This window comes from Nematostella vectensis, chromosome 7 (genome assembly GCF_932526225.1).
Source record: "Nematostella vectensis chromosome 7, jaNemVect1.1, whole genome shotgun sequence".
NCBI lineage: Eukaryota > Metazoa > Cnidaria > Anthozoa > Actiniaria > Edwardsiidae > Nematostella > Nematostella vectensis.
In genome coordinates, this window is record NC_064040.1 from 14,736,073 (window position 1) to 14,760,515 (window position 24,443).

Consider the following 24,443-nt stretch of genomic DNA (forward strand, 5'->3'; position numbering starts at 1 on the left):
GTAGATTTCAGAAATAGTCTAGTAAGGCGAAATATCGTGCAAAAACAGCGATACTCAAGCACGTATTCTCGCTAGGAAACTCATGTGTTATTTATTTTGTTTCGCTCTCTTGCACGTGTCGAAAGCACCTAGACAATAAGCCCATTCTGCTAAGTCAAAACTTAAGGAGACAAGCTTTGTTATAGTAGCACGCTTGCCTCGTTTTCTCAGTCTCTACGAGAAGCCAATAAGATAACTCCATACCACCTGACAAATGACTTAATTGTAGGGTTTAAGGGGGTTCTTCCATTGTGGTTTTTTCCCTTCAAAGATTAAGAAAGGCCAACTCAATATATCTATTATGGGAAGTGCCGCTAGGATGCCTCCAGGCCAAAGACTATTTTAATGACATATTTTGGTTATAGAAAAAGAAATGGTTCACTGGTGGTATAGCGTAAAAACAAAACAAAAATATAATGAGGTATATATCAAGCAAGACAGTCTTTCCAAATGTGTTTATACGACCCTTGAAATTACGTCTGCTGTGTGATTCCAGGCGTTACGTAAATATACTCATTTAAATACTTTTTGGAATAGCTTTCGCGACCCTTTCCGTATTTAAAAATGTTCTTTTTTTTTTTATAAGAACGTCCAACATGTCGAGGCTCAGATAGATAGGAACATCTTTAAGAAAGTTTTTAGCCTTAAAATGCTCCAGCAATAAAAACGGCCCAGCCTCAACTGAAAATTAGACGTTCTTATAAAGATAGTGTTTAAAGTAGTAGTCAAGGATTATTGATTGCCATTTTATAGAAACATGTTGAACAAAACATAAAGAGGATATTTTTAAGTCCAGGGCAAATTCAAAGTAAGGTGTGATGAATGGTTTCTTTCATTTCCTGCTAAATTTTGTGCATTTTCGTTAGATAAGCTCACTCGAATGTTTCTACTCTAAATAGTTACTTCAAGATTCAGGAAATCGAGTGTATGCCGTCCTAGGCCCAATCTGAAAGCAAAACCTAAGTGCTTCTTCAACCCGAGGCTAGTCATGTTTAGTTAAAAGATGGGTCATTGTAAATTATAGTAGAGTGTTTGAGCACCAGCTTGAGCAACACTTATCCTGATCAGTAGGCTTTGTAAGTACTCGCCCTCAAACAAAACGGTTTTATTTGAAGGCGCGGACCTGCAACAGCCTTTTGATGTTGATAAGAGTTATCTCATTCCCCGAGGAACAAGTCAAGTACGCCATTGACTGTATAAATTATAGATAAATGATAGAATATAGAGAGGTATTTTTTTATCACAGATTTAACAACATCATAAATCATAAATCGACTCATTTAGACGTTTTAGAAGAAACATATAGAACATACGGAAAAGTTTTTACTTCATTGTTCTCAGTGCGAGCGTAAAGGCCACTAGACGCAGGACTGTTGTTCAATGATTTATAATGTTTCTATAAATTTTTAAATCACTCACTTAGAATAACTATACGCAAATCTTTATTATCGGGCTTAGAAAAGGATTTTTCAAATAAACTTTAAAAAGATGGGATGCTAGTTAACTTGAAATGTTTTTAAGGATATTTCGTCTCCCTGGTCGCACGGTCAGGACCTCATGTAGTGCGCTTTCTTTCTGTTTACAGGCTTGCTATAGAATCCGTGACCTTAAATTGAATAAGATGGCGGTGGATTCTTTTTATGCATGCAACACTTTTGTTTGTTCTGTTTAATTACTGACATATTTCATAATTTGGGAAAATATTAGTACCGTTAGAGTTTTTTTTTTCTGTTTTGGCAATAGAATGGAGCCGTTTTTCAAGCAGTTTTTAATGACTTTAAAGATTCGTTTCAGAATTTGTCCCGGAGCATTTAACTCATCTTTTCAGCATTTCATTGCAAGCGAAATGTAGACAGATTAAAACAGTGAGTTTTAAATTTTAGCATCTCATTGCAAGGAAATGTAAACAGATTGAAATAGTGAGTCTTGACTCATATTTCTAGCATCTCATTGCAAGGAAAAGTAGACAGATGGACACAGTGAGTTTTAAATTTTAGCATCTCATTGCAAGGAAATGTAAACAAATTGAAATAGTGAGTCTTGACTCATATTTCTAGCATCTCAATGCAAGGAAAAGTGGACAGATGGACACAGTGAGTTTTAAATTTCAGCATCTCATTGCAAGGAAATGTAAACAAATTGAAATAGTGAGTCTTGACTCATATTTCTAGCATCTCAATGCAAGGAAAAGTAGACAGATGGACACAGTGAGTTTTAAATTTCAGCATTCATTGCAAGGAAATGTAAACAAATTGAAATAGTGAGTCTTGACTCATATTTCTAGCATCTCAATGCAAGGAAAAGTAGACAGATGGACACAGTGAGTTTTAAATTTTAGCATCTCATTGCAAGGAAATGTAAACAAATTGAAATAGTGAGTCTTGACTCATATTTCTAGCATCTCAATGCAAGGAAAAGTGGACAGATGGACACAGTGAGTTTTAAATTTCAGCATCTCATTGCAAGGAAATGTAAACAAATTGAAATAGTGAGTCTTGACTCATATTTCTAGCATCTCAATGCAAGGAAAAGTAGACAGATGGACACAGTGAGTTTTAAATTTCAGCATTCATTGCAAGGAAATGTAAACAAATTGAAATAGTGAGTCTTGACTCATATTTCTAGCATCTCAATGCAAGGAAAAGTGGACAGATGGACACAGTGAGTTTTAAATTTCAGCATCTGATTGCAAGGAAATGTAAACAGATTGAAATATTGAGTCTTTGACTTATCTTTTTAGTATCTCATTGCAAGGAAATGTATAGACATGAAAATAGTGAGTAATGTTTTTCTCAAATTGCCTTATGCTGTATATTGGGTTTTGACCGTTATTTGTTATTTACCCTTAAAATTTATTATTTTGACAAAAACTTACTTCCTTTTTGTGCTAATACCATGCAGAAAACTTGTAAAGATAAATATATGCATACTAACCTCAAATTGACTCTAATGACAAATCTTTGTTATTCTTTTCATTCAAAATTGGTTGACATAATTTGTGAAAAAATCGTAATTTATCTAGAAACAGAGTCTTGTAATTTTTTTACGAAATTCGATCGAAAATTTCGCATTGGCTTTCTTAAATCAGCCTATGGAGATGGACGCTTTCTCACACTGGCGGCTGACAGGAATTTTTAATGTTGAGCTCCGAAAAGATACCGAACGTCGAAAAAGAGAGACTTACACATGATTTTTTTCTCTCGTTTGCGTCTTATTTTTAAATCTCTGTAGGTTTCTTTTTTCTATAATTTTTTTCTCATTGTTTGCGTCTTATTTTTAAATCTAAAACGGAGGCTGATTAATTGTGCTTGTTTCCTCTACCAACAGAGCAAACTTCCAATGAATTCATAAAATGAATGTTGACTCATATCTTACCATAATCGAAGCTAATGCAAAAAGTTTTCTTATTTTAAACCCATATAGCTATTTTATAACTATTTTTCTTTTTTATTACATTTACTTTAGAATAAACTGTCTAGAAACCGACTGGATCGTTTGATGCTTTGGTGGACAGATCTCCTATCTCTTTAAATATTGTTTGTAAAAAAATGGCGATTGTGTGACTTCAGCCTGAAAACCGTCATTTTTGACTGTGAATTAATTGTCTTTCTCTAGCCCACGGGCTGTTTTTTACATGATTTGGAGTGTTCTTTTACTTGTTACGTTGCTTAGGATATTGTGCATTTGCCCAATCAAATTGCAGCTTGTAAGAGCTGCGTACTGACTCGAGCGAGAGTAAGTACGCAGCTGCTTTGTTATTTCATGTTCTTATTTTGTGATTTATACTCATCAAAAGCTAACATGAACGAGCAAGCAAGAGGGCGTCTATTGTGTTTGCTTTTAAATCTACAAAACTTCTCTAGAAAAAACCTAATATGAGAGGTGTGTGAAGTGTTTGATTAAAGTTACCCAGTGTTTTATTGAACATTGCATTCATATCGATTTATAATAACACTTCTTAGTGTAGTCGCAGTGGACATTATAAAAATAAATGTTATTATATTCTAAATTTCACGTAAATTATATAATACGACCAGTACTCACGAAAATTCTCAGAGTCTTTGGAAAGATGTCGAATATTTTTTTTTCTGGGATGTTTTTAGTGACAGAGTTTCAGGTCACTAGGTAAAAAAAATGTTGTTGTCACCGATAGTTAAATGTTTTTGCAGACATAAAAGAATTCTTAAAATATAACTTTTTTACTAAGTTCTTATACGGATTCTGATAATATTTTTTCCATGTTTTAGGGTTAAATTAAAAAAACATTTGCTGATACAAGAACAGATGTTGGCAATATGGGCCTGGAAACTATCGTGGTATCGAGGTTTTTATAAGCATAAATGTGGCTACAATACTGCGGTTATGATTTAGGCTCATTTAAGCTGAGGTAGAGTATAAAACAACTAAGCTACTTATAGCAATTTTGATAGCATTTTAAACTATGATGTTAACATGAATTGTTTGTTCTGCTCATAGCGGGCAAGATTAAGCTACCTGCGTCGTTTTATCTAATGTCAATACTGGATCGTTATTAACGTTAAACACCTCTAAACGAGAAGTTTTTCACTAGAAGCCGGCTATTTGAACATTGTGTTTTCCCCCTAAAAGAGAACACACGCTGGACATAAGGTTATTCGCTCTTACCATTGCTTTATCAACTTGGAATTGGCGATCAAGCAGAATGTATCGTTGGAGATTTGTTTGGGTGATGTTGCAAGGGCAAGGGTGTTTCCTCCTCACACTATCCGTATAGCTATAAAAACTGTTGGAACAGCCGTAGGCAGGGTTGATATGATAAATCGTTTATTAGCCCCAGTGAAATATGGACTCTGACATAATTAAGGTCACTATTCATTCTGTCGCAGAAGTGCGAGTAATTAATATACCATAATCTATACGGGTACAAATATTTTTAATGATGTAAAACACTAGGTGGACGTTGAGAAATTTCTGCTTATGGATATATACTGTATAATTATATTTCTTATGAGGCTAAACAGCTAAACAGATGTATTCATCTATTCATATAAAAGACAGTCTAGCTATTTCAAGCTATTAGTACGTTGTCAAGAGACTATATTCAAATTTCCTTTTTGCGGAGCCAGACATGTTCAACATTAAAACTCCAGTTTATCACATGCAGGAAATCTGTCGTGTTGCCTCTGGTTAAAGTTTTCTTCACCTGTGCACTAATTTGATCGACTTCGACATCAATCGTCACGCCTTATTTACACCTTATTATTCTGTACTTATAATGTCACTTACGCTTTCATTCACAATTATTTCCATTCATGTCTACATTTAGTTGGCCTATATAGGTGCCATGTACAATGGCGGTTGTTTCATTCGGCCGAGAACGCCCTCTGAAGCTAAAGCTAAAATTCTTTGGTTATTATTACGATTTTTTAGGACGTTTTCCTGACATTTTTGTATCGTGTTAGTCTTAAATTTTCACAGCGTTAGCATAAAAAGCAAGTGCTAAAAACCGTGTAAGCGATTTTTCCAAATTCTTTTCAACATCATTTTTATCGATGATATATTTTAGATATATTCAAAATTCTTTCATCAATAGAACCTGATATCACAGTGATCGTATAACTTTCCTCTTAACCAGAACACGCTTTTTGCAATACTGATACCCGGAATCGACTGGAAATATCGCATATTTTAAGGGGGCCATAAAACCAAACCAAATAAAAGATATACCAACATATAAATGAATTGAACTTGTAGCAGCGTTGCTACGCGATTTGTTTTCCCTATGATCACGGTTTTGTTTACAGAGATCTAGCGGGCAATGCCATACTTTAAACAGTGCTTATAAAACAAGCCAAATAGTTTTAATTTCTCTTGATTCCTTGCCTCTGCGCGCCTATCGTTGGCAAGTTAATAACATATTAAAGCAGCATTCGTCCTCTTATAGTATTTTATGTCTGTCTCACCTGCCTCCTACGCTACATCTACGCGCCTTTCCGGTGGAAAGTAAATAAGTAAACAACTTATTCAAACAACCGTTTTCCTCGTATAGTTCCTTACGTCTGTTGATAAAAGACCTAGTCCAAGAAAAAGCATGAAACACCTGTTGTACTGTACGTAAATTTGCCTGAGATGATTCAAACAGTTCTCTTCAGTTCATAAAGAAAGCGATTTGAATTTTCATGTTTGTTTTCTTCTTTAGGGGTCGAATTCTGCCCGATTCTCTTTACCCTTAAAAGGGACTTTATTATATTCGATACGGCTTTCCAATGAATTCCAGAGTCTATATTGACCCCGGCTATGCCTGTGAAAAGAGGTCGTCTTATTCTTTATTACATGATTGACACCTTTTCCATTGTTCTTGCAAGTCCTTTATTTCACTAAAATACCTATGAATATTTTTACAATCTCAAAGACCGGGGAGGGCTTGATGTATCAGCAGGGAAAAAGTGGGGTTTAATATGAACTAATTAAATACGAATAAGGTTAATAACTAGAATACTAATGTGGAGTAGTAGGTTAAAAAATAAATATTAACCGTGGATACTAATATAGGGACATCATATTAAACCTTAATTAGAAAAAAGCAAAAAAAAAAACACCACTTTTTCGCCAGATATTTGATAACAAGAACGATTGAATATTAACAATGCATCATTTTAATTGTCATTAAAGCAAAATTTGTATTTGTAGCCCTCGAAATTCAACAATAAGTTTAGCCAAATTGTTATGTGTAATTTTGGAAAATTATTCCACCAGAAAGTTGGGCTGGCTATCTGAGGCGTCTACTCACTCGTTCCGCTTGTTCATTGTCGTCGACATTACAGTTCTTGAAAAAAGATATTTGGCGCAATAAAAATAAGTCGCTCTTCTTCGCTGTGAGTAAGCTCCATCCTTGCAGCGTGCCCACACTGAAACTCCGAACTACGAAAATTTTGCAATTCAACTTCATCTTTGAGAATTGAGTCCGTGCATGGAGCAGCCCCTCTTTGTCTAAATGTTAATTTTGATTGTGTACAGTATTGATCTAATGAGCTTTTCAAATTTGTGCAATCAACCGCCAACTCTTCTGGGTTTTCTTGCAGGTCAATAATAACCTGGACCTTGTTTGTTTTTTTCCAAAAAAGTCAACTATTATTTAGTTTTGTCTCTTTTCTCCTAGTTTAAATTGTTTTTTACTAAGTATAGATCATGTAATAAGCCAGTTAATACCTCGGACGTTAGCAGCTGCCTCCGTCCTCGGTATTTAACCCTTACTTAATACCTACTCTCTGTATGAGAGGATCTTTTATAAACATTCCAATTCCCACAGGGAATGCTAAAAAAAAGATGATGATGCGAATTTTATATTTCAATTCTTTCATTGTTTTCCAAAAAAGTCCGTCAGTTGTGAAATCTATATCTTATTTCTAGCGTTTGTATTAATTACTGAGGGCTGCTAAATGGTGTCACTGTGACCCAAATTATCTACATAAAAAGCATATATAATCTTTGATCATTTTACCAATATAAATGATTTTTGGTGATGACCATTTTATCAAATATGTTTTCTTTCATCGATAATCTTAGCAAAAACGGCCCGAAATTCGTTCAAAATTGATTTGCAAACACCAAAGACTCTTTTCCATGTCTTACAAGCCTAGATGTCAAGAGATGAGCCAAATATTTTCCCCAATATTTACCTTTTCATAGTAGAAGTAAAGCTACAGTCAAAGAGTGTTCGTTTTGGGTGTTTCCGGCGCCCAACTGAATAGAGCTTGTAAGTCAACGCGAGCAGCGTAAAAACCAAGTATCACAGGTACTCGTTTTTAGTCGCTATGGTATCAAAACACTGAAGATCACATTTCTCTTTTTAATTTCCATCGCCGCTTGATATTTTGGTAAATAATCTGCTTTGCAAGCAATTTACCATAGACTGGGCGGGTCAGATCTAGCGGGAATGGTTTCATCTCTAGATAATACGACCTCCCAACCAAGTTTGAGACGCATCGGTAGTAAATGAGAGATTGAAAGAAAACACCCGGTAGAAGCCACCTATTTGGAAGCGCCCTTGGTCTTCGCGAGTCACGAGGAAGATCAAATGGTGATAAATAACCTTTATTATCAGCACCATAAAAATGCCTTCGCTTAAATTATCGGTATCATATCAATCAATGACAGTCGTTCTTTTAAACCTGTGGGTTTTTTTTTACAAAATACAATATGTGCCTACCCCTAAAAAGAAAGCAGTTTACCTTAGTGTCTTATTTGTGGCACACACGCCAGAGGAAAGGAGCGAATTTCGATATTTGTCTATCGCATTCCAAGAGTTTCGAAAAATATAACTGTCGCTCTGATTGGCTTATTTTAACAAATCGCGGAATATGATTGGCTTATTTTAACAAAATACGATATGTGCGTACCCCTAAAAAGAAAGCAGTTTACCTGAGTGTCTTATTTGTGGCACACACGCCAGAGGAAAGGAGCGAATTTCGATATTTGTCTATCGCATTCCAAGAGTTTCGAAAAATATAACCGTCGCTCTGATTGGCTTATTTTAACAAATCGCGGAATATGATTGGCTTATTTTAACTATGACATAACTATGATACTCGCTGAAGTGCATCCAATAATATTTGTTTTAGGGATTTTTACCCATGCTCAATTGCGGGCTTGTCGTCCGCGACAACTTTCTGTCACTCATCTATATTGACGGACGTACCACAATCTCGGCTAGCCTCGTCTGAAGGCATTTGAATCGCTTCTTTTATACTTGGGCTTCCTATGTCTATGGATAAACGGACGTGAGGAACTGAGCATGAGGGCGAGGTCGTTTTTTCCCCCTAGAAAGCCCGCATAACAAGACTCGGCAATTCTTGGCTTCTCAAATCATGGCGTATATTGGTAGACCTATTATATAGTGTAATTTCTTCTTTTAATTTTGATGCATTTACTGTGGCCTCGCAAACAAACCCGGTTGTAATAAGCCTGATGAGATGTTAAAAAATTTGGTTTACTAGTCGGGAGTCTCCTATCAATTGCGCTTTTGAATCACTGGGGACATTTCTAATCACCGCGGTTTCATTGATCTAAAAAGGCAATTTCGTGAATGTCCAAACAAAAATTTTAACTAAAATAGGTTTATCTACATAAACAATACTATGTAAGGGTTAGGTAGACTGGTTTCCTCGCTGATTTTACTCGATATTTATTTCTCGCTCTCTCATTGGTTAGTAGATGGTCTAAAGGCCGCCCTATTTGCGACATGGCTTCCGTCACGTGGTGCACGTGTGACGTAATCCAAGTGTAACAATATGAAGACATTCAGCTAATAACTAACTCTAATTATTTTGACTTGGTCAAACTAATACACTTCCTGCCAAAAAAATAGCACGACGGAAGTCGACTCTACAAGACAAGACAAGAGGGTTTGATCAGAAAATTGCTATATAGCAATTTCCGCTATCGCTTAACGAGCGCAGACTGGTGCCGAAATTAGAATATGGCGGCAGTAGCGTACGGCAGATTGTTTATGTTACAAAATTGAGGATTTGAAAGGCTCCGTCAAAGAGAGATACAGCTAAGCGATAATGGAAAAGGAAAGAAAAGAGATTTATTGCTCGAGCATTGCACCCACCTGGAACGAATCACAAAACACAATGGAAAATGTTCGGAATCTTATCGTTACATTCCTCTTTTTTTACAAATCCTTTACTTTGTTACACACAAAAAATCCGAGGCAGCGATTTGCCGCCATTTTGGTTACAAACGCCCAGAGCCTCGCTTTCATTCATGATTTCGGCACCAGTCTGCGCTCGCCAAGCGATAGCGGAAATGGTCTATTGAGAAGCCACATTCGAATCGCCCGATTATAAATCTAAATTTGAAAAAAAAATCATAAATCGAGATTTGACGAATAAATATATGATTAAAATAAACCTTTTCTGTCAGAAGAAACTGCGTATTATCTTGTATAATACCATGATCACCTCGGATTCTTTTGTTTTCTGAGGGACGATTACTAACGAAATTCCCTCGAAAACAATAGATGGTTCTAAATTTCCCTTTGGGAGCGCCCGCAAAGTACGCTGGATCCTCGAGCATGACAAATAGAACGCAGCTTTCTGATAAGCGCAGGAATAGACCCTGTGCCAAGATACCAGAGTATTTGATCTCGTGATACTTAAACAACGTTAGACGAGATCCATGTGGGATGATTTTGATTGCTGTACGCATGCGTGCTAATGACGTCAAAGAACTAAACTGTAGATATGTAGAGCAAAACTATAAAAATCAACTATGTTTGAGTTGAGAATTGTTCGTGAAAATGTGGTGGTCTCTAGAGGGATAAAAAGAACAATGCGTATGCAATGCCCTGATCCACTGAACCTAATATTACTCGTAGTTGCGAGTTTATTTCCTCGGTGATCATGGTATTAGCATGGCACGAGTGGAATTTAATGATTAAATGTCCCCGCAACCGAGGGATGATTAGTTGAAGCCCCGAAAAGCGGGTAATGTAGAAACTAAATCTCCCTCATCATTAATGCATGAGGGAAATTTAGAATCATCTATTGTTTTCGAGGGAATTTCACTAGTAATTGTCCCTCAGGAAACAAAAGAATCCGAGGTTATCATGGTATTACTAGGAAATATTCATTTACCTTAGAAACCGCCTCGACCTTTTGAAGAATTTGATCACGTGCGTTTTCTTCAGTCCGTAGCAGGGGCGGAGTGGGTTTCAAGACAGGTGGCTTTCCTATCAAGACAAAATTTTTACCGCTCCTCATTGTCTAACCTTTTCCATCTTTGTAGAGGCCGCCGTTTATTGAATGCCGCATTTATGTGAATGTTTTTGAAAGTCCATGTTTTCCTAAAATGTGTGCTGTTCTCCATCATTGTTGCAGTAGCTATGTTTAATCCGTAGATGACTCGATATGGCGCCGATGCCTTATCACAAGTAGTGTTTTATGTATACATACATATCCTGTATATTCACTGACGTATCTTCATTTGCCTCAATAACACGACGACCTCATCCCGTATATCCCTGTTCCTCCAACAATAGATCCCCGGGTTCACCACCGAACTCAAAGTCACAAGCGTCATCGTGGCGTAGTAAGCTTCTGATACAGTCTGATCAAATCCTTGAATGAACGAGGCTATAGTGCTGCACGCTATGGGTAGGTAACACATGAAGGTCACGCCAATCACGTACGCCATGGTCACCGCTAGCTTTTGCTGCGAGTTTATCGAAGGGCCGATCGTTTGCTGCGCCTGAATCTGCGTCTGGTGGCGACGAGCCAGCTTGAAGATTCTACAGTAGGTGTAAGCGATTACGGCAATGCCACAGGCAAGAAGGAAAAGAAGCACGTAGCTCGCATATGAGGCAGAAGAGAAGACAAACGTGGCAACGATCACAGAACTAAGGATCCATGATATGGCAATGGCACAACCGACTCGGGGCACGGTCACAAGCGAGAGGTAGGTAAACGGTCGAAATAGCGCAAGGTAACGCTCGCAGCTTATTGCTACGATAGTGGCAAACGACACCCCGCACGTTAGTAGTGCTGTAGAGAGTGTCAAACCATAGTAAAAACAAGACTTGAACAGGGAATGCTCGAGAAGGAATCCAGTGAAGAGTGGAAGAAAGACTGCTCCGACCAAGAAGTCTGATGCACCAAGAGAGCATACAAGGATGTTAGGCGGAGTTCGCAGTGAAGGGTGGTGGAATACCGCGGCGAAAAATACTCCGTTAGCGAATGTGATCACTAACGATAACACAATGTTCAAACCTGCTATGCAGCGAGACAGCACTTGGAATCTGGAAGCGAAAAAGTCGAAGTGTTCGACAAAGTACGTATCCTTTAATGAACAAGACAAATCCGGTAGAGTTCCGTTGATAGACATGGTATGAAAAACGTACGAGCTCGAGATGTACACGCGACGCCTATAACAGCTTATTGATGGATATTCGGTCTGTTTTCTTATTTTTTTAGTTGCGAATTACCAATTCTAATTGAGTAGTTTTAATTCAAAGTTTGGATGGCTTCAATTAAGTTCATAAGTCTGCCGGTATCGTTGCCAAGTCAATGGGTGGCAAGTATTTTTTTGGCACAATTAGAGGTTGCACTTTGCGATTTGACCGATTAATATTTCGATTCCAGAACGCGATTTGAATGTATTTTGGCCCATTACTGGCCTGTCATAGCAGCAGTATTAGTAGGTCGAAATTGATCTGGAGATTGTTGGTGAGACTTTATCCGACCTTCGGTGCAGCATCATTGTACTTCATTTGGTGTAAGCAGCACCTGTTCCTTTTCAAGTTTTTATTCTGGCAGCAGAAAAACGTTTTGCTGGAAGGAAATCAAGGTTCCTTGATGAGTGCATTATAGGCATATTGTCTTTTTTTTTCATTTTTCTAGGAAACCGTCGATACAAGACATCAGAGATTAAAATGCGAAAAATTAAACAAACCAAGTGAAAAATTAATCACTTATCCAGCTGTTAAGCCTGAAATCTACTGACCACGTATTTATACTATCCACTATTTGCTTTCTTATTACTTTTTTGTTCATTGCTTTCCTGTGTGGCTATAGGAATTATTTGCCACTCGCACGCTACAAGCAATGCCATCCTAGGGTATTTTTCTAACGTTAGAGGGAAATTCCCCTGGGTTTTCGAGAATGAAGCAAAACTATTTCCAGGGAGCTATGTGAGTCCAAGCGCTGCACTTGTGATTGCAAAACTGTAAAGCACAAGGAGATGCCATATAGACAAACAGATTAAGCTAAGATTTCAATTTTTTCCTTAGCTGAGAACAAAATATATATAAGATATACCTCACACTGCATTTTAATTGATTATATTGTCTCAAATCAATAAAGTAACAAAAAGGTTTCATTCACCGCCGGGAAAATGAAAAAAATGTTAATAGGAAAGAAATAAGTGGATAGTATACCCGGTCTATTCAATCTTTAAAAATCGGTACCGATTTGGCAATAGATAAATCAACCGGCAATAGGCAAATCAATCAGCTATCATCGATTTTTATAGATTAAATTTAAAAATCGTTAAAAAACGATTGCGCTTTTTAAAAAACATGGTTAAATTAAGTGAAATAAAATAATTAAAACATTATCAACCTGACTTTAACTGTTTCTATTGCTAAAGGTTGTTTAGCCTGCAATGCAGGTGTTTGGCCGGTGTTTTTATCTCCTCGCTGCCCCCTCACCATCGTTTTTCATTTTTGCCCAAAATCCAAGATGGCGGCTACGCTTGTTAAAAACACCGGGTAAACGCCTACATCTAATTTCTCATGTCTCCCTCGTCATTTGTTATTTTGCCTTTTTAGCCATCCTCTTGTCGATAAAAACGTTTTATAGGGATTATAGTATAATATATTGTATTTAATTGCAACAATAGTTTCCAGTTTTGTTGTCTTTGTTGTTGTTTTTGCTGCCAATAAATTTGTAAAAATGACAAATGTCTTCTGTCAAAATTATACTAAAACACTTTGGGTGTTTTCAAGAGCAAGAGATAGCACATTAAGTGTGGTCGAAGCAATTTCTAATACATATCAAACATATTCCCCAAGGATAGTGTCATTTGTTTGCATTGCCTTATATGGTCATTGATGCCCATATTTAGAAGAGCTAAAGTTTTCCCGCTCCCTGATCTCCAGAAAATATGGTGAAAAATGCTGATTCCTGTCAATTTGAGACTCGTGGCAAGAATTTGTCCAAAAAAAAAAACTGACAGCTTGGTCAAATTTTTATCTCACTAATCTTGAAAAGCCCTTAGACCCAGGCCTCCCAGAGATTGACCGAGCGGGTTTGAAGGTCACCCAAATATTGATAAAGCACTGGAAACACAGTTTTCAGTTTTAAAATATTTATTATTACTGAGTCTGAAATCTAATTTTTTTACATTTTAAAAAACAACAATTCTGAAAGTGTGGATTTTTCCTTGCTTTCCTCATACACGATCTTACGTTTGGTGTCTGCTCGTTATATTTTTTTTATCCCCCTATCGAATTGCTAATGCTCCGTCCTATTATTAGAGTATACGATTAATTATATTCGTTTTCAAATAAATAGTTTATAAAACAATTGTGCGTTCTAAATACGAAGGCATTCAAATGTCTAAATGTATTTTTGTGAAACATTTGAACAAAGTGCAAAATCCAATCAGAAAATATAGTCTTAGTCTTATGGATCACCTATCCAATAACAACCAGACTAGAAGACTAGATGACAGTTACTTGAAAGTCGTCAGAAACTGAGAGATGTGCTCGATGAATGACGGTGTCTTATGGATCACAAAAGATCAGAATTGCTGACGATCACCTCGCTTGTTTTCACGGTAGGCCCCTCACCCCCCCCCCCCCCCCCTGGGTTGAGAAGAAAGATATGCTAACAGTAAGTAATAAGGGACGGACCATTAGAAAAGTGAAGGGTTGGGGGGGGGGGTGGGTAAGGAACAAAAAAAAAATTATAGGGACGATGAAAACGCCTGAACAAAAATGACGAGAAAAAATTTTTTATAACGATTAACGATGCACGTCTTGGATACATAACAAAAAGAAACATGCACGACTGAAACTAAACATCCCCTTCCCTTACCTTCCTCCGCGATTTTGCCCGCCACAGGAATTCCGAAAACAGTAATTACCAAATAAACCCAGTGGAGAGCCGGCTAGCAGGCTAAGGCCATCCTTGTTCTCAGGGTCTTCCCCTCATATCCTCCTGGGGGTAGGGGAGGGTGGGACCCAGGGAACGAGGATAGTCTAAGGCTTTACTTACTTGCCACATGAAAAGTTATTGGTATTTGGGGAACCCTCGTTCACAATCATTTGGGGCTACTATGACGGTACTACATGCCTCTAAACCAAAGATACCGACAGCCCTTGCGCGCTTTGTGGTCGCGCATCCCTATCATCAACATGCGCGTGCACTTCCGGCATGTCACATGGCCAAACCACCAACCGGAAGCGAGGGTCACGAATACCTGCTTGTGACCCGAGGCGATCTGCGTCATCGACTATTTCTAAACAGGTTATTAATACTAAAGGGACGAACCATTTTGGGGATGGACTATTCTGTGCAGGAAACGTTTAAGCATTATTTAAATAAGTACACCTAATAATAATTTTTTTTAAAAATGACAGTGCAAGGCGAATGTCAGAACCAAGACCGAAAGGTGCTTATGGGTATTAATTATGCGCAAACATAAAGGCTTAAAAATAACAATTATGCCAGTGCCAAACATTGATAATCTTGAATGGACTATCGTATTACTGATCAACAATCTCCTGCATTCTTTTGAAATATTACCCTCCCTCCCCTCTCACCCCCATCTTCGTCCTCTTGTCCAATCTTCCCCGGGATAACCTTGCTGCTAAGAATACCTATCGAATATAATAATCTTCTCTGAATTGCTTTATTCTCCTTTTTTTTTCTGAATAGACCTTGATTGCTACGCCGTAGTATAGTTATATCTGTGTAAGCCTGTGACCTGTTGGTCAGCGGTTACCACCTAGAATAGACGGCTCACGGTCCGGGCGCCATGGCCGCCCGTGCGCAGTAAAGATTGTGGTGGACTTGAATCGTCTCTCCGCCTCTTCTACTTAGTGGCGCTATACTCGGGGGTAGAAATTGCTAAAGCAATAACTGCCATCACAACTTTGAGATATACTGTTCTGTATATCTAACAGAACGCCAAAAAGCATAATTTAAGTTTGTTGACACTCGCGTATCGCCGCTGCTACCCCGCTGTTCCTGTTTGTTTCTATCAGCTCACTCATCCGTGTCCGCGTCTCTGTTCTTTCGCGTTCTCGTTTGTTTGGCACAAAAAGGAAAATGCTTTGCTAGCAGGGTACGCAGCAGTTGAGGCCATTCAAATAAACGAAAGGAAAAGACAGCACGTAGACTGATTCTATAATATTAATGATATTACACTTTGTGGTTCAACAACCTTCGAGTGGTATAATTTAATCTGTTGCCAAGTTTTTTTTAGCAAGGTGGAACCGGGAGCCTTTAACTATATAATAGATCACACTATCTGAGTCTCGACATGTTCTTAGTATGTTCGGTACCCTGGTTCCAGAGCCTCGAACGTCTCTCTATTTAGTGGCCAACCTCGCTGGCCACTAAATAAAGAAACGTTCAAGGCTCTGGAACCAGGTTATACCTCCGGTGAATTCAAACGTACCCGACTAATAAAAATAATAGTTATACGGAGAGCGCGAGAGACTTACACTTTTCCTAATACGCAGGCTATTCGACCATACCGTTGCACTTTTGGTTTTAAAATATGAGCAACGAGCGCATTTGACCTCTTACTCTCCCCCCTCCCCCCGTCCCTTTTAAAACTGCGATAGCTCGTGTTTTTTTTTAACTACCAGGAATTTAATGGCCCAGACAAGAGGTCCTAAGATAAGGGTGGGGGGCTTATTTCAAGATCTGTTTCTTTCATAGATATTTTTTTTTCATAAAGTATAGGGAGTACAAATCCTCCCTCAATCATAATGAAGCAAGTTTTTAATGAGTATCTGTCTGTTCTCGTTGCTTCTATCTTTTCTAACGTACAACGTACAGTCTCCTTTTCGGTCGGATTCTAATACGGGGGAAGCGATTACTCGAGGAATTACGATAACTTTCATTAAGCGTCGGTGGTAATGACGACCCCGAATATGAACGCAGGTTTTGTCAGGGCCGTAGAAAGGGGTGGGGCATTAGGGGCTCGTGCCCCCCCCCCCCTCCCCAATATATATTTTTTTACTGTTAAAGAAATGACCAGTAGGTGCGTGGCTGTGCACCCACAACTTTTTTTATGTTTCTGTACCGTGTCACTCCCCCCCCCCCCCCAAAAAAAAAAAAAGAAGTCTCCTGTGCAGCCGTGATAAACATCAGTCGAACGCATCCGCTAAAACAGCTTAGAATGACAGTTAACCGCGGAATAAGCGGCCGAGGTTAGTAAGATAGTACCCCGTCAAACTTCTGCTTTATTTTGAAGTCAGAATATTATTAATTTTAACACGATTTACAACAAGTTCGATTCATACAAACTTATACAAACTCTGTAATGGCCTTCCACACTCGCCGTGTCAGACTGGGTTACCTGCCCCCCCCCTTCCCCCCCCCCCCCCAAATAAATAAATAAATAAAACTTTGCCTATGTGTGTTCTAATACAAGGTTTCTGATCAGGAGGTGAGACCAGTACTAGTCAAAGGCGACGGGGATAAGCAAATACTGAAGCTGAGGGGTGCAAGGGGAGCAGGATAATAGCGTGACGAGGAGAACGGCTACGAGGGAGAGCTATAGCTGGAATTCAATGATTGCTCGGAAGCAAAATAATAAAGCATTAGCCTATCAAACATGTCTACGTGAGATGCGTTATTTTTCTTATTCAAAAAAACTGTCAAAAGAAAACATTTTTATCCGTTGATGTTTGAAATGAAAATATTACAGAATAGCTACCAATTGCTGTTGTTGTTTTATTCCACAGTTTAGATTTAAGATATCAACCAATCAAGTTTATTTCATCGACTAATAGTGACTTTTACATTGGTACCTATTGTATTGATGATGAGGATAAGCATCTACGTTTTTTGCCAATTAAGGATGTATGCTCTCTGGATGACAATTCAAACCACAAACCCGATTATGGGCCTTAACTTGTTGATGGACTGATCGATGTTTTTGAGGGAGGGATGTTATTTAAATATTATATCATATTAGATATATAAAACATACAACAAGAATTCCTTTTAAAATGAAAGCTCCGAAAATGGAAGCACCGCTCGACGCCCGCCTGTTGTTGTTTACATGAGACTCACCAAGAGGACAATTAACCGAAGCTTGTATTTTTTTTAAAACCAAAATACTTGACTCCGACTCTGGGACAAGAAGAGCTCGAGCGAAAGTAAAGTATTCGTCTCTCAAAGTTTTTTGACATCTAAACATTTGCACTGCGCTAGCATTGCGAAATATGTAATGTGTCCCTCGAACCTACGTCCCAACCCTCTCCGGAACAACTGTTAAACTTAAAAGTACTTACTTATATTGGGTTACTACTATAACATTCACTTTGGAGAGAATGTTTAGAATCATAAGGGCCATTAGAACAACTTATGATTCTCACTACAAATTGTTGATTGTAGATTTGGGTTAATGTCTGTTTACAAAAGAAATCTGTGAACAACAAAATCATCAAATAAACCTTCTTTGTCACCTTAGCTCTTAACTCAAGTTAATTAAATTGTGAATAAATTACCAGCTCTACTGCATTTTCGGTTGAGCCTATCTGCCGTGGTTTGCTGCGTATGGAAAGGAGGCTGAAGCCACTACGTCTGGTCGGAAATAGCAGAACACTACAACTCTTGAAAGTGTCAATCATTCGTGACCTTTTGCATTCTTGGAGGCTGGCTTTCAGAACCCGCGCCAAAACAACAAAATCTTACTCAGATAGCAAACCAGAGCATAAGCGACTGATCCACCGGCTTGTTTATATAATAAGAGCGCTTGATCTTTTGTGTCAAGAATTTTAAGCCTCAGACGAAAAGTGCAACGCCCCTAAGTTCATTTCCGGTTTGTTGTTATACGTGTTTGGGTGGATTTTCTCGCGCTCTGGGTTCCTTCAGCTCAGCACCTCAGCGGATCCCTTCATCGACAGGTCTGCAGAAAATCGCATTATATTAATCAAATATCGAGGCCGCTCGCTAAGCTCCACAGCGAGAGACCTCCGCAGTTTCACCATGTGTTCGCTGTTTGTATCGCTGATGTTTAGGCCGATGTTTACCCGCTTGATCAGACCGTAATAAACAAGACAAGAGCTACAAATATACACTATTTGATAGTCGCGGTGGCCTCGGGGTCACCTTCAACAGATTTTTAATACTCTCTTCTATATGTGAATGTGCCTTATGTGTGAAGCGTCGTTTGGGTTACAGAATTGAACAATAGATCTTTGTTTATAAAAATCCAAGAATTTTCTCCCAGGTTTACAAAATATCAGATTTATTGGAAGTTTGACCCGATAAAAATAGCCCTGACAAATGAATATTTCAGGATGGAACAGTCGAATCTGCACTTTAGCAGTCATCAAATAGGTGTCTTGCCAGAAACTGATAAGCCCTTACAAACACAAGCCTCCGGGCTGTCTGCATGTTGCGAGCTCATTGGCTCGCCTGACACAGACGTCTTTCAATGCTTCACTCCTTTCTCAGATTTGTCATTTTTGGCGACGGTTCAATTTTGCATTTTGGTGTGTAAGATGAACCGCACGGCTGAGTGACTCGCTACAGGCAAAAATTAACAGTGCATAGTTTAAAACGAAAGCTCAAAAACACTAAGCCGTTGTTTGTTTTAACCACATCAAAATACAGTTATCAATTACTTGCCCTGTTCATTTCACGCAAATTTCAAGGCGAAATAGACAATGATAAACGCAGTAAACTATAAGATACATTAGTGATGTCGCTGCATGGCGCAAATCAAAACACAACCAATTCCTTACAAATCGTACCCTTTTATTCAATAAATTATTTAATCAACTGCTCTACAGTCTTCTTTTTATAAAATTATTAAAGCTTGTGGACGCTAAGATCATGTGACGATGAATAACATATGTACACAACATAGCCAAAAAGCTACTGGTAATGATAGATAAATTAACAAAGTGAATTCTGAGCGTTCGCGGTAAATACATATATTATGGAATTATTTTCTAAGCCGTGTAACCGTAACAAATATTGGGAATTTTCATCATTGAAAGGAAGTCATAACAAAATAGACCTTATTCAGATATAATGATATTATAAGTTACAATAAATAATATATTAAATAGTCGGTAGGAGAAAGGGCAGCACTAAAAATTGGCCTTGATTCTCTTAGCTCCCATTATCACCGTTTTACAATGTACACTTCACTCGCAATTACACAAATATAGAAAAGCATATAAAACTCGAGCTGAAAAAGTAGTGTTTAACACTAAGTTTCCAGAGTAATTAACTCTTGCTTTTTTTCGATAAATAACTAAGATATTTTCTATCAAACGAATATATTTCTGTTACAAGCTGATCATAAAAATATAAGTCATTATATATTCCTAGTTATTGATCCTCGTCTGGGTTTTCCAGTCCGAGGCTTCGATTGTTTGGTTTTCCAATAAAGTCCCATAGTCTTTGAGCATATAAATCATGTATAGTCCACCTAATAAATCGATGGACGTCGTTAAATATACCCATGTTAAGCTCACTTGTAGCCAAGACTGTTAAAGACGGGAAGACGTCTTCGGCCGAACGCATCCACATCGGGGGGAGTCGGAGGTAGGTCTTCTCGTTCGTCTACTGTCTCGAGTGTAACGGCCGGGGAAAATGATCGCGGAGAGCTCACTGCAGATGGAGAAATAACCGGAGTGTACTCTTGAGCTTTAGTTGGAAATGTGAACACGTTGTTTACAGAAGGTGAGTTTGGATTGATCACGGGAAGCGGACTGTCGATCGGACTGGAAAGGGGACTCTCGTCGTAGAACTGCAGAGGTGATGGCGGGGTTAGCGATGTAGGCAACGGCGAGGAAGGTTCTGTCAGAGGAGGAGACGGTGGCCCATTCAGAGGCGACAATGGAGGAGAAAGGCGAGAGCTGTTGGGAGGAGGGGCTCGCTTCTCGTCTGCGTTGTGAATAAAGTGACATCTCGGACCGTAAGGACAGAATCCGATCGTATGGAAAGTACGGCAGAGCTCAGTCTTATACTTGGGATGGCGTGCAAGTTGGCGAAGCTCATGGTATCCGTGTGCGAACTGACATTTATCGCCGTATTTACAAGTTCCACTCTCCTCGAACGGACGGCAAAGTTCAGTTTTGTAGCGACTGGAGTTTTGACTTCCCCGTCTTCGATCGTCCTCCGTCTGTAGCGAGGTTGTGGTGGTCAGACTAAGTGATCTTTCGCGGGGTTTGTTTGTTATTCCCGAGAGAGTTATTAGATTCGGAGACTGTCTTGCTACTGTGCTGGAGTTAGTGGAGTGCCTCCGAGGTAATGAAGGAACATTTATCATGCGTCTTTCGCTTTTTTGTCTGTATTCGAACGCGTTGCTGACCGTCATGTTTCTGTTATTCTGCAAGTGAGAGAGAAAATTAACATGTTTACGTGATCCGTCTTTGCTTAAAGAATCTTTAAATTCAGCATTAATCAGCCTAAACAAAAACCTAGTTGTAGTTGATAGACTTTGAAAGGAAATTAACACTAGTTAAATCACGAACATCACTTTTACCTTACACACGACATCGGTTATATCATAGAAAGCAGAGACCAAAGCGGTCGACATCTTGCCACTTTCTGAGTCAAGGCGAATGAGACGATCTCTTTCTGTTTGACTGCCTTTTTGCTTCTGATTTGGTGCACTGAAATAACACACGAATATAAAATTGTGCATGTAGAGGTGTGTCAATTTTATGTCAAAAATGACACGAATTGCCCTGGTAACGGCCATTATAAGTGCCCACGTGGTAGAAGTAGGTGGGGCTTAGGGAAGCCATTAGAGTGTGTAGACGAAATAATCGAAAACAGCAACATACGCAAGCGTTCGCCGATAACAGCTTTATGCATGATCGATAACCCAAAAACGCATGTTTTAGTAGTTACTAGTTCCCAGTAGCCCTTTAAGCCTGCAAGCGGGTTCCCGTAGTCCGGGGAACTACTACGAAATCTCCGCTCACATTTGTATATGTGTTACGAAAGCGCTATCAACTCAGCGGGTTCTATCAACGTCAATCAAAACGGACCTAGCGCATAAAATAACAAACGGCCGAGATCACACTATCCGATCACGGTCAATGGTCAAAACACTGAGGCTGGTTAACCACGTTAATTGTCTTACTCCATTTCCAAGCAATAATCAAAACAAAACCTGCAAGTGTTTTTTTTTTCGCGCATAACTCCTGCTACATGAGCTCTGGCTAGCGTCGTAGCTTGCATGAAATCGACACGTTATGTTGTATCAAATTCTCAGAAGCGCTTGGCTTTTTGAAATATGATGAGTGAAAGCGTTGAAGCGCCAAGTTACGAGATTAGATATGAGCTGTCAGTAGAACAGCCACTGATGTAATAACCTCGTTTGATAGATCTCTCGGATTTGCCATGGCGTGCTTCTATTTCACGCTCGTGCGATGATCAAAACGCGAACAGACTTCATCACGAACAATCCTGATCATTTCTGCTTGAATGGTTTAGTTAGAGACCGACAAGTCCTAAGAGAAATACGCTTATGGTAATCTGAGCCGATTGGTTCACTGATACGGGGCTTGACTCCCTCGAGAAAGCTCCATTGTTTTGTTGTCTCCTTGTAAATACAATTAGAGCACAGGAAGTAAGGACCGGCCAATCAAGTGGAAAAATAACAAAGAGGTATATTTACACAAAGCATCACACCAATGCAGCAAAAATACCCCTGTTTCGTCTGTCACGGTGGGCATGATACCTGCATTCCTTCACTGTGTTCGATTCAGCCACAAGTGGCAGGGCAAACGGGCTATTATGCGTCATCTCTATACTTGTGACGTCCAATATTAGCTGGGTGGTAGTCTAGGTTGTGTGATAATGGCTCGGCGCGGTCATCATAAGGTCACTTGAACTAATGACTTGCAAGCTTTTGAGAAGGGAAACTTCAGATTTATACGGCTTTTAAACACAGTAATTGGGCAATGGAATCTGCTTAATAAGATTCTAATTTTAGTAAGGGCCTGATTGAGATATTTCATCCGTGAATAAAAGAAACAATTACTCTGCATATGTTTACGTTGCATTTGTTTACATTGTTTATGTTGCTTATCCCGTTGAGTACTGTTTTTCCTGTGTATGTTTGCTGACACTGGTGATTTTTAAAAAAATCGACTAAGGGACGGGAGGTCGATTGGGATACAAGAAAATGGCGCTGCATAAAAGAAAAACATTTCTCCTTTGATTCGAGCGTCTTGTATCTTTCGCCGTATTAATCCAGTACTTCGTTATAACAAATAAATAAGCTTGGTAGGACATGTAAGAAAAAATAACTACCGCTATCCCTTGCTATTAGTCTCTTCGTCCCTGCTTGAGCCGCTAAGTAGGCTACTTGCGATACCCTTTATCTGTAAACAATTGAAGCTCTCGTAAGCGACCACCTTGGGAACTGAAAATTGTGGTCGTTAACGGAGCTGGTCGCACCGATAAGTTGGTCGCTCACGAGAGCTAAGAATTACAGAGTTTGTGTGACAATTCAATCGGTGATTCGTGATCGTGGTTGTTATCGGAGCTGGTCGCTTACGAGAGCGGTCGCTCACAGAGCTCCGACTCTTCTACAATGCTTTCCATCCCTTCTCCCCCCTCCCCCTCCATCAGTCGAGGGCATGTGTATGATCATCTCTTCTCCCAAGGGTCCCACTCCCCCCCCCCCCCATTTTTGCTTCCGCTCTCTTCCAAAGCTCCCGTTTCAAAATCTTTTCACAGGTACAGCAACAAACTCATCTGTCCCGTCGAATGGCTTCATAATGCTCAAGACTAATCGCGCTAATATTCGCAGCATGTCTCTGGACCGCGGTCTCTGCCAAGATTACGTTCATTGCGTCATGAGTGTAATCGACTTCTGATCACGTACTGGAGTGTGTGTGCACTTCGTCCGTACGGAAATGTCAGCTACATGTTTTACACATCCCGCACGCTAATACTCTGCTTAAACAAAAAAAAACTTGAATCCTGTATGTAGTAGGAAATGTAGATGAAGTGTGAGCTTCAAATTATAAAGTTCCTCAGCTTCTAATGTTTTGGACTTCCGTTGATGTACTATCCCGTTACGACCTACTGCCCATGCTAAGAGGAATGTTCCTGTGTTTTCAGCAGTTTATACCTATTCGCGTTTTAGCGATGTTACTTCCGTTGCCAAAATCTCGAAGAAAATGAGTAAACAGTGCCCTGGAATGATTCCTAGATTAATTCGATAAACTGATCTCACATTTAAAATAATTACAGATTTGTAGGATGAGGCGTTAGAACATACGCTCCGGCAAGTCAAATTATTTCACAGATAAAAAACATAGAAAATTTCCTTGATGTTAATGAAACGTGTTTTGTTTGAGCCAGTGAGTCATCTGATTGTTATCTGGCTTGTGATACGCGACACTAATAGAAACCAGTCAAGCCTATATTTTCTGATAAGTGAACTTGACCGGAAGTGGATCTATGGCGACCCGTGGAGTGGGTCATTAATTATGACAGGGGGAGAATTCCCAATTGCTAAATAACCGCGCGCAACCCTTTGAGCCATTCCCGGAAAATCTCAAGCTTCAGGCTGAGGGAATCGTCAGTAAGTTTAGACATTCCTCTTACGTCAGATCTATGTATGCTTCTTGCCCGTTACATTTCTGTGGAATTTTTATCAATACGCAGCCGGCGATAAGATAAATATGATTGTGTTCT

The 24,443-nt window shown here is 39.0% G+C and overlaps 2 protein-coding genes and 2 long non-coding RNA genes across 6 annotated transcripts; 2 read left to right on the plus strand and 2 right to left on the minus strand.

Annotated features, from left to right (window-relative positions):
* Window positions 1-10,846: 10,846 nt before the first annotated feature.
* LOC5503053 (G-protein coupled receptor 12) lies at window positions 10,847-12,326 on the minus strand. Its single transcript, XM_001624115.3, has one exon. The coding sequence runs from the start codon at window positions 11,902-11,904 to the stop codon at window positions 10,990-10,992; it is 915 nt and encodes a 304-aa protein (XP_001624165.3). The 5' UTR covers window positions 11,905-12,326; the 3' UTR covers window positions 10,847-10,989.
* A 4,077-nt stretch (window positions 12,327-16,403) lies between these two features.
* LOC125568314 lies at window positions 16,404-17,378 on the plus strand. The gene is made up of 2 exons (XR_007312232.1): window positions 16,404-16,966; window positions 17,203-17,378. It is a non-coding gene; the product is annotated as an uncharacterized LOC125568314 (long non-coding RNA).
* Window positions 17,379-19,509: 2,131 nt separating this feature from the next.
* Window positions 19,510-22,660, minus strand: LOC116610618 (mRNA decay activator protein ZFP36L2). Of its 3 annotated transcripts, none has more exons than XM_032371337.2 (3): window positions 22,474-22,660; window positions 21,268-21,397; window positions 19,510-21,111 (listed from the first exon to the last, which is right to left on the minus strand). In XM_032371337.2, exons 1-3 carry the CDS (start codon window positions 22,536-22,538, stop codon window positions 20,251-20,253), a joined length of 1,056 nt encoding a protein of 351 aa, XP_032227228.2. In that variant the 5' UTR covers window positions 22,539-22,660; the 3' UTR covers window positions 19,510-20,250. The 3 variants fall into 3 exon arrangements, with proteins under 3 accessions (XP_032227228.2, XP_048586243.1, XP_032227227.2); XM_048730286.1 differs by lacking the exon at window positions 22,474-22,660 and adding an exon at window positions 21,904-21,944; XM_032371336.2 differs by lacking the exon at window positions 22,474-22,660 and having other exon boundaries at window positions 21,268-21,650.
* On the plus strand, window positions 22,272-23,787 carry LOC125568315. The gene is made up of 2 exons (XR_007312233.1): window positions 22,272-22,400; window positions 23,478-23,787. It is a non-coding gene; the product is annotated as an uncharacterized LOC125568315 (long non-coding RNA).
* The last annotated feature ends 656 nt before the right edge of the window (window positions 23,788-24,443 follow it).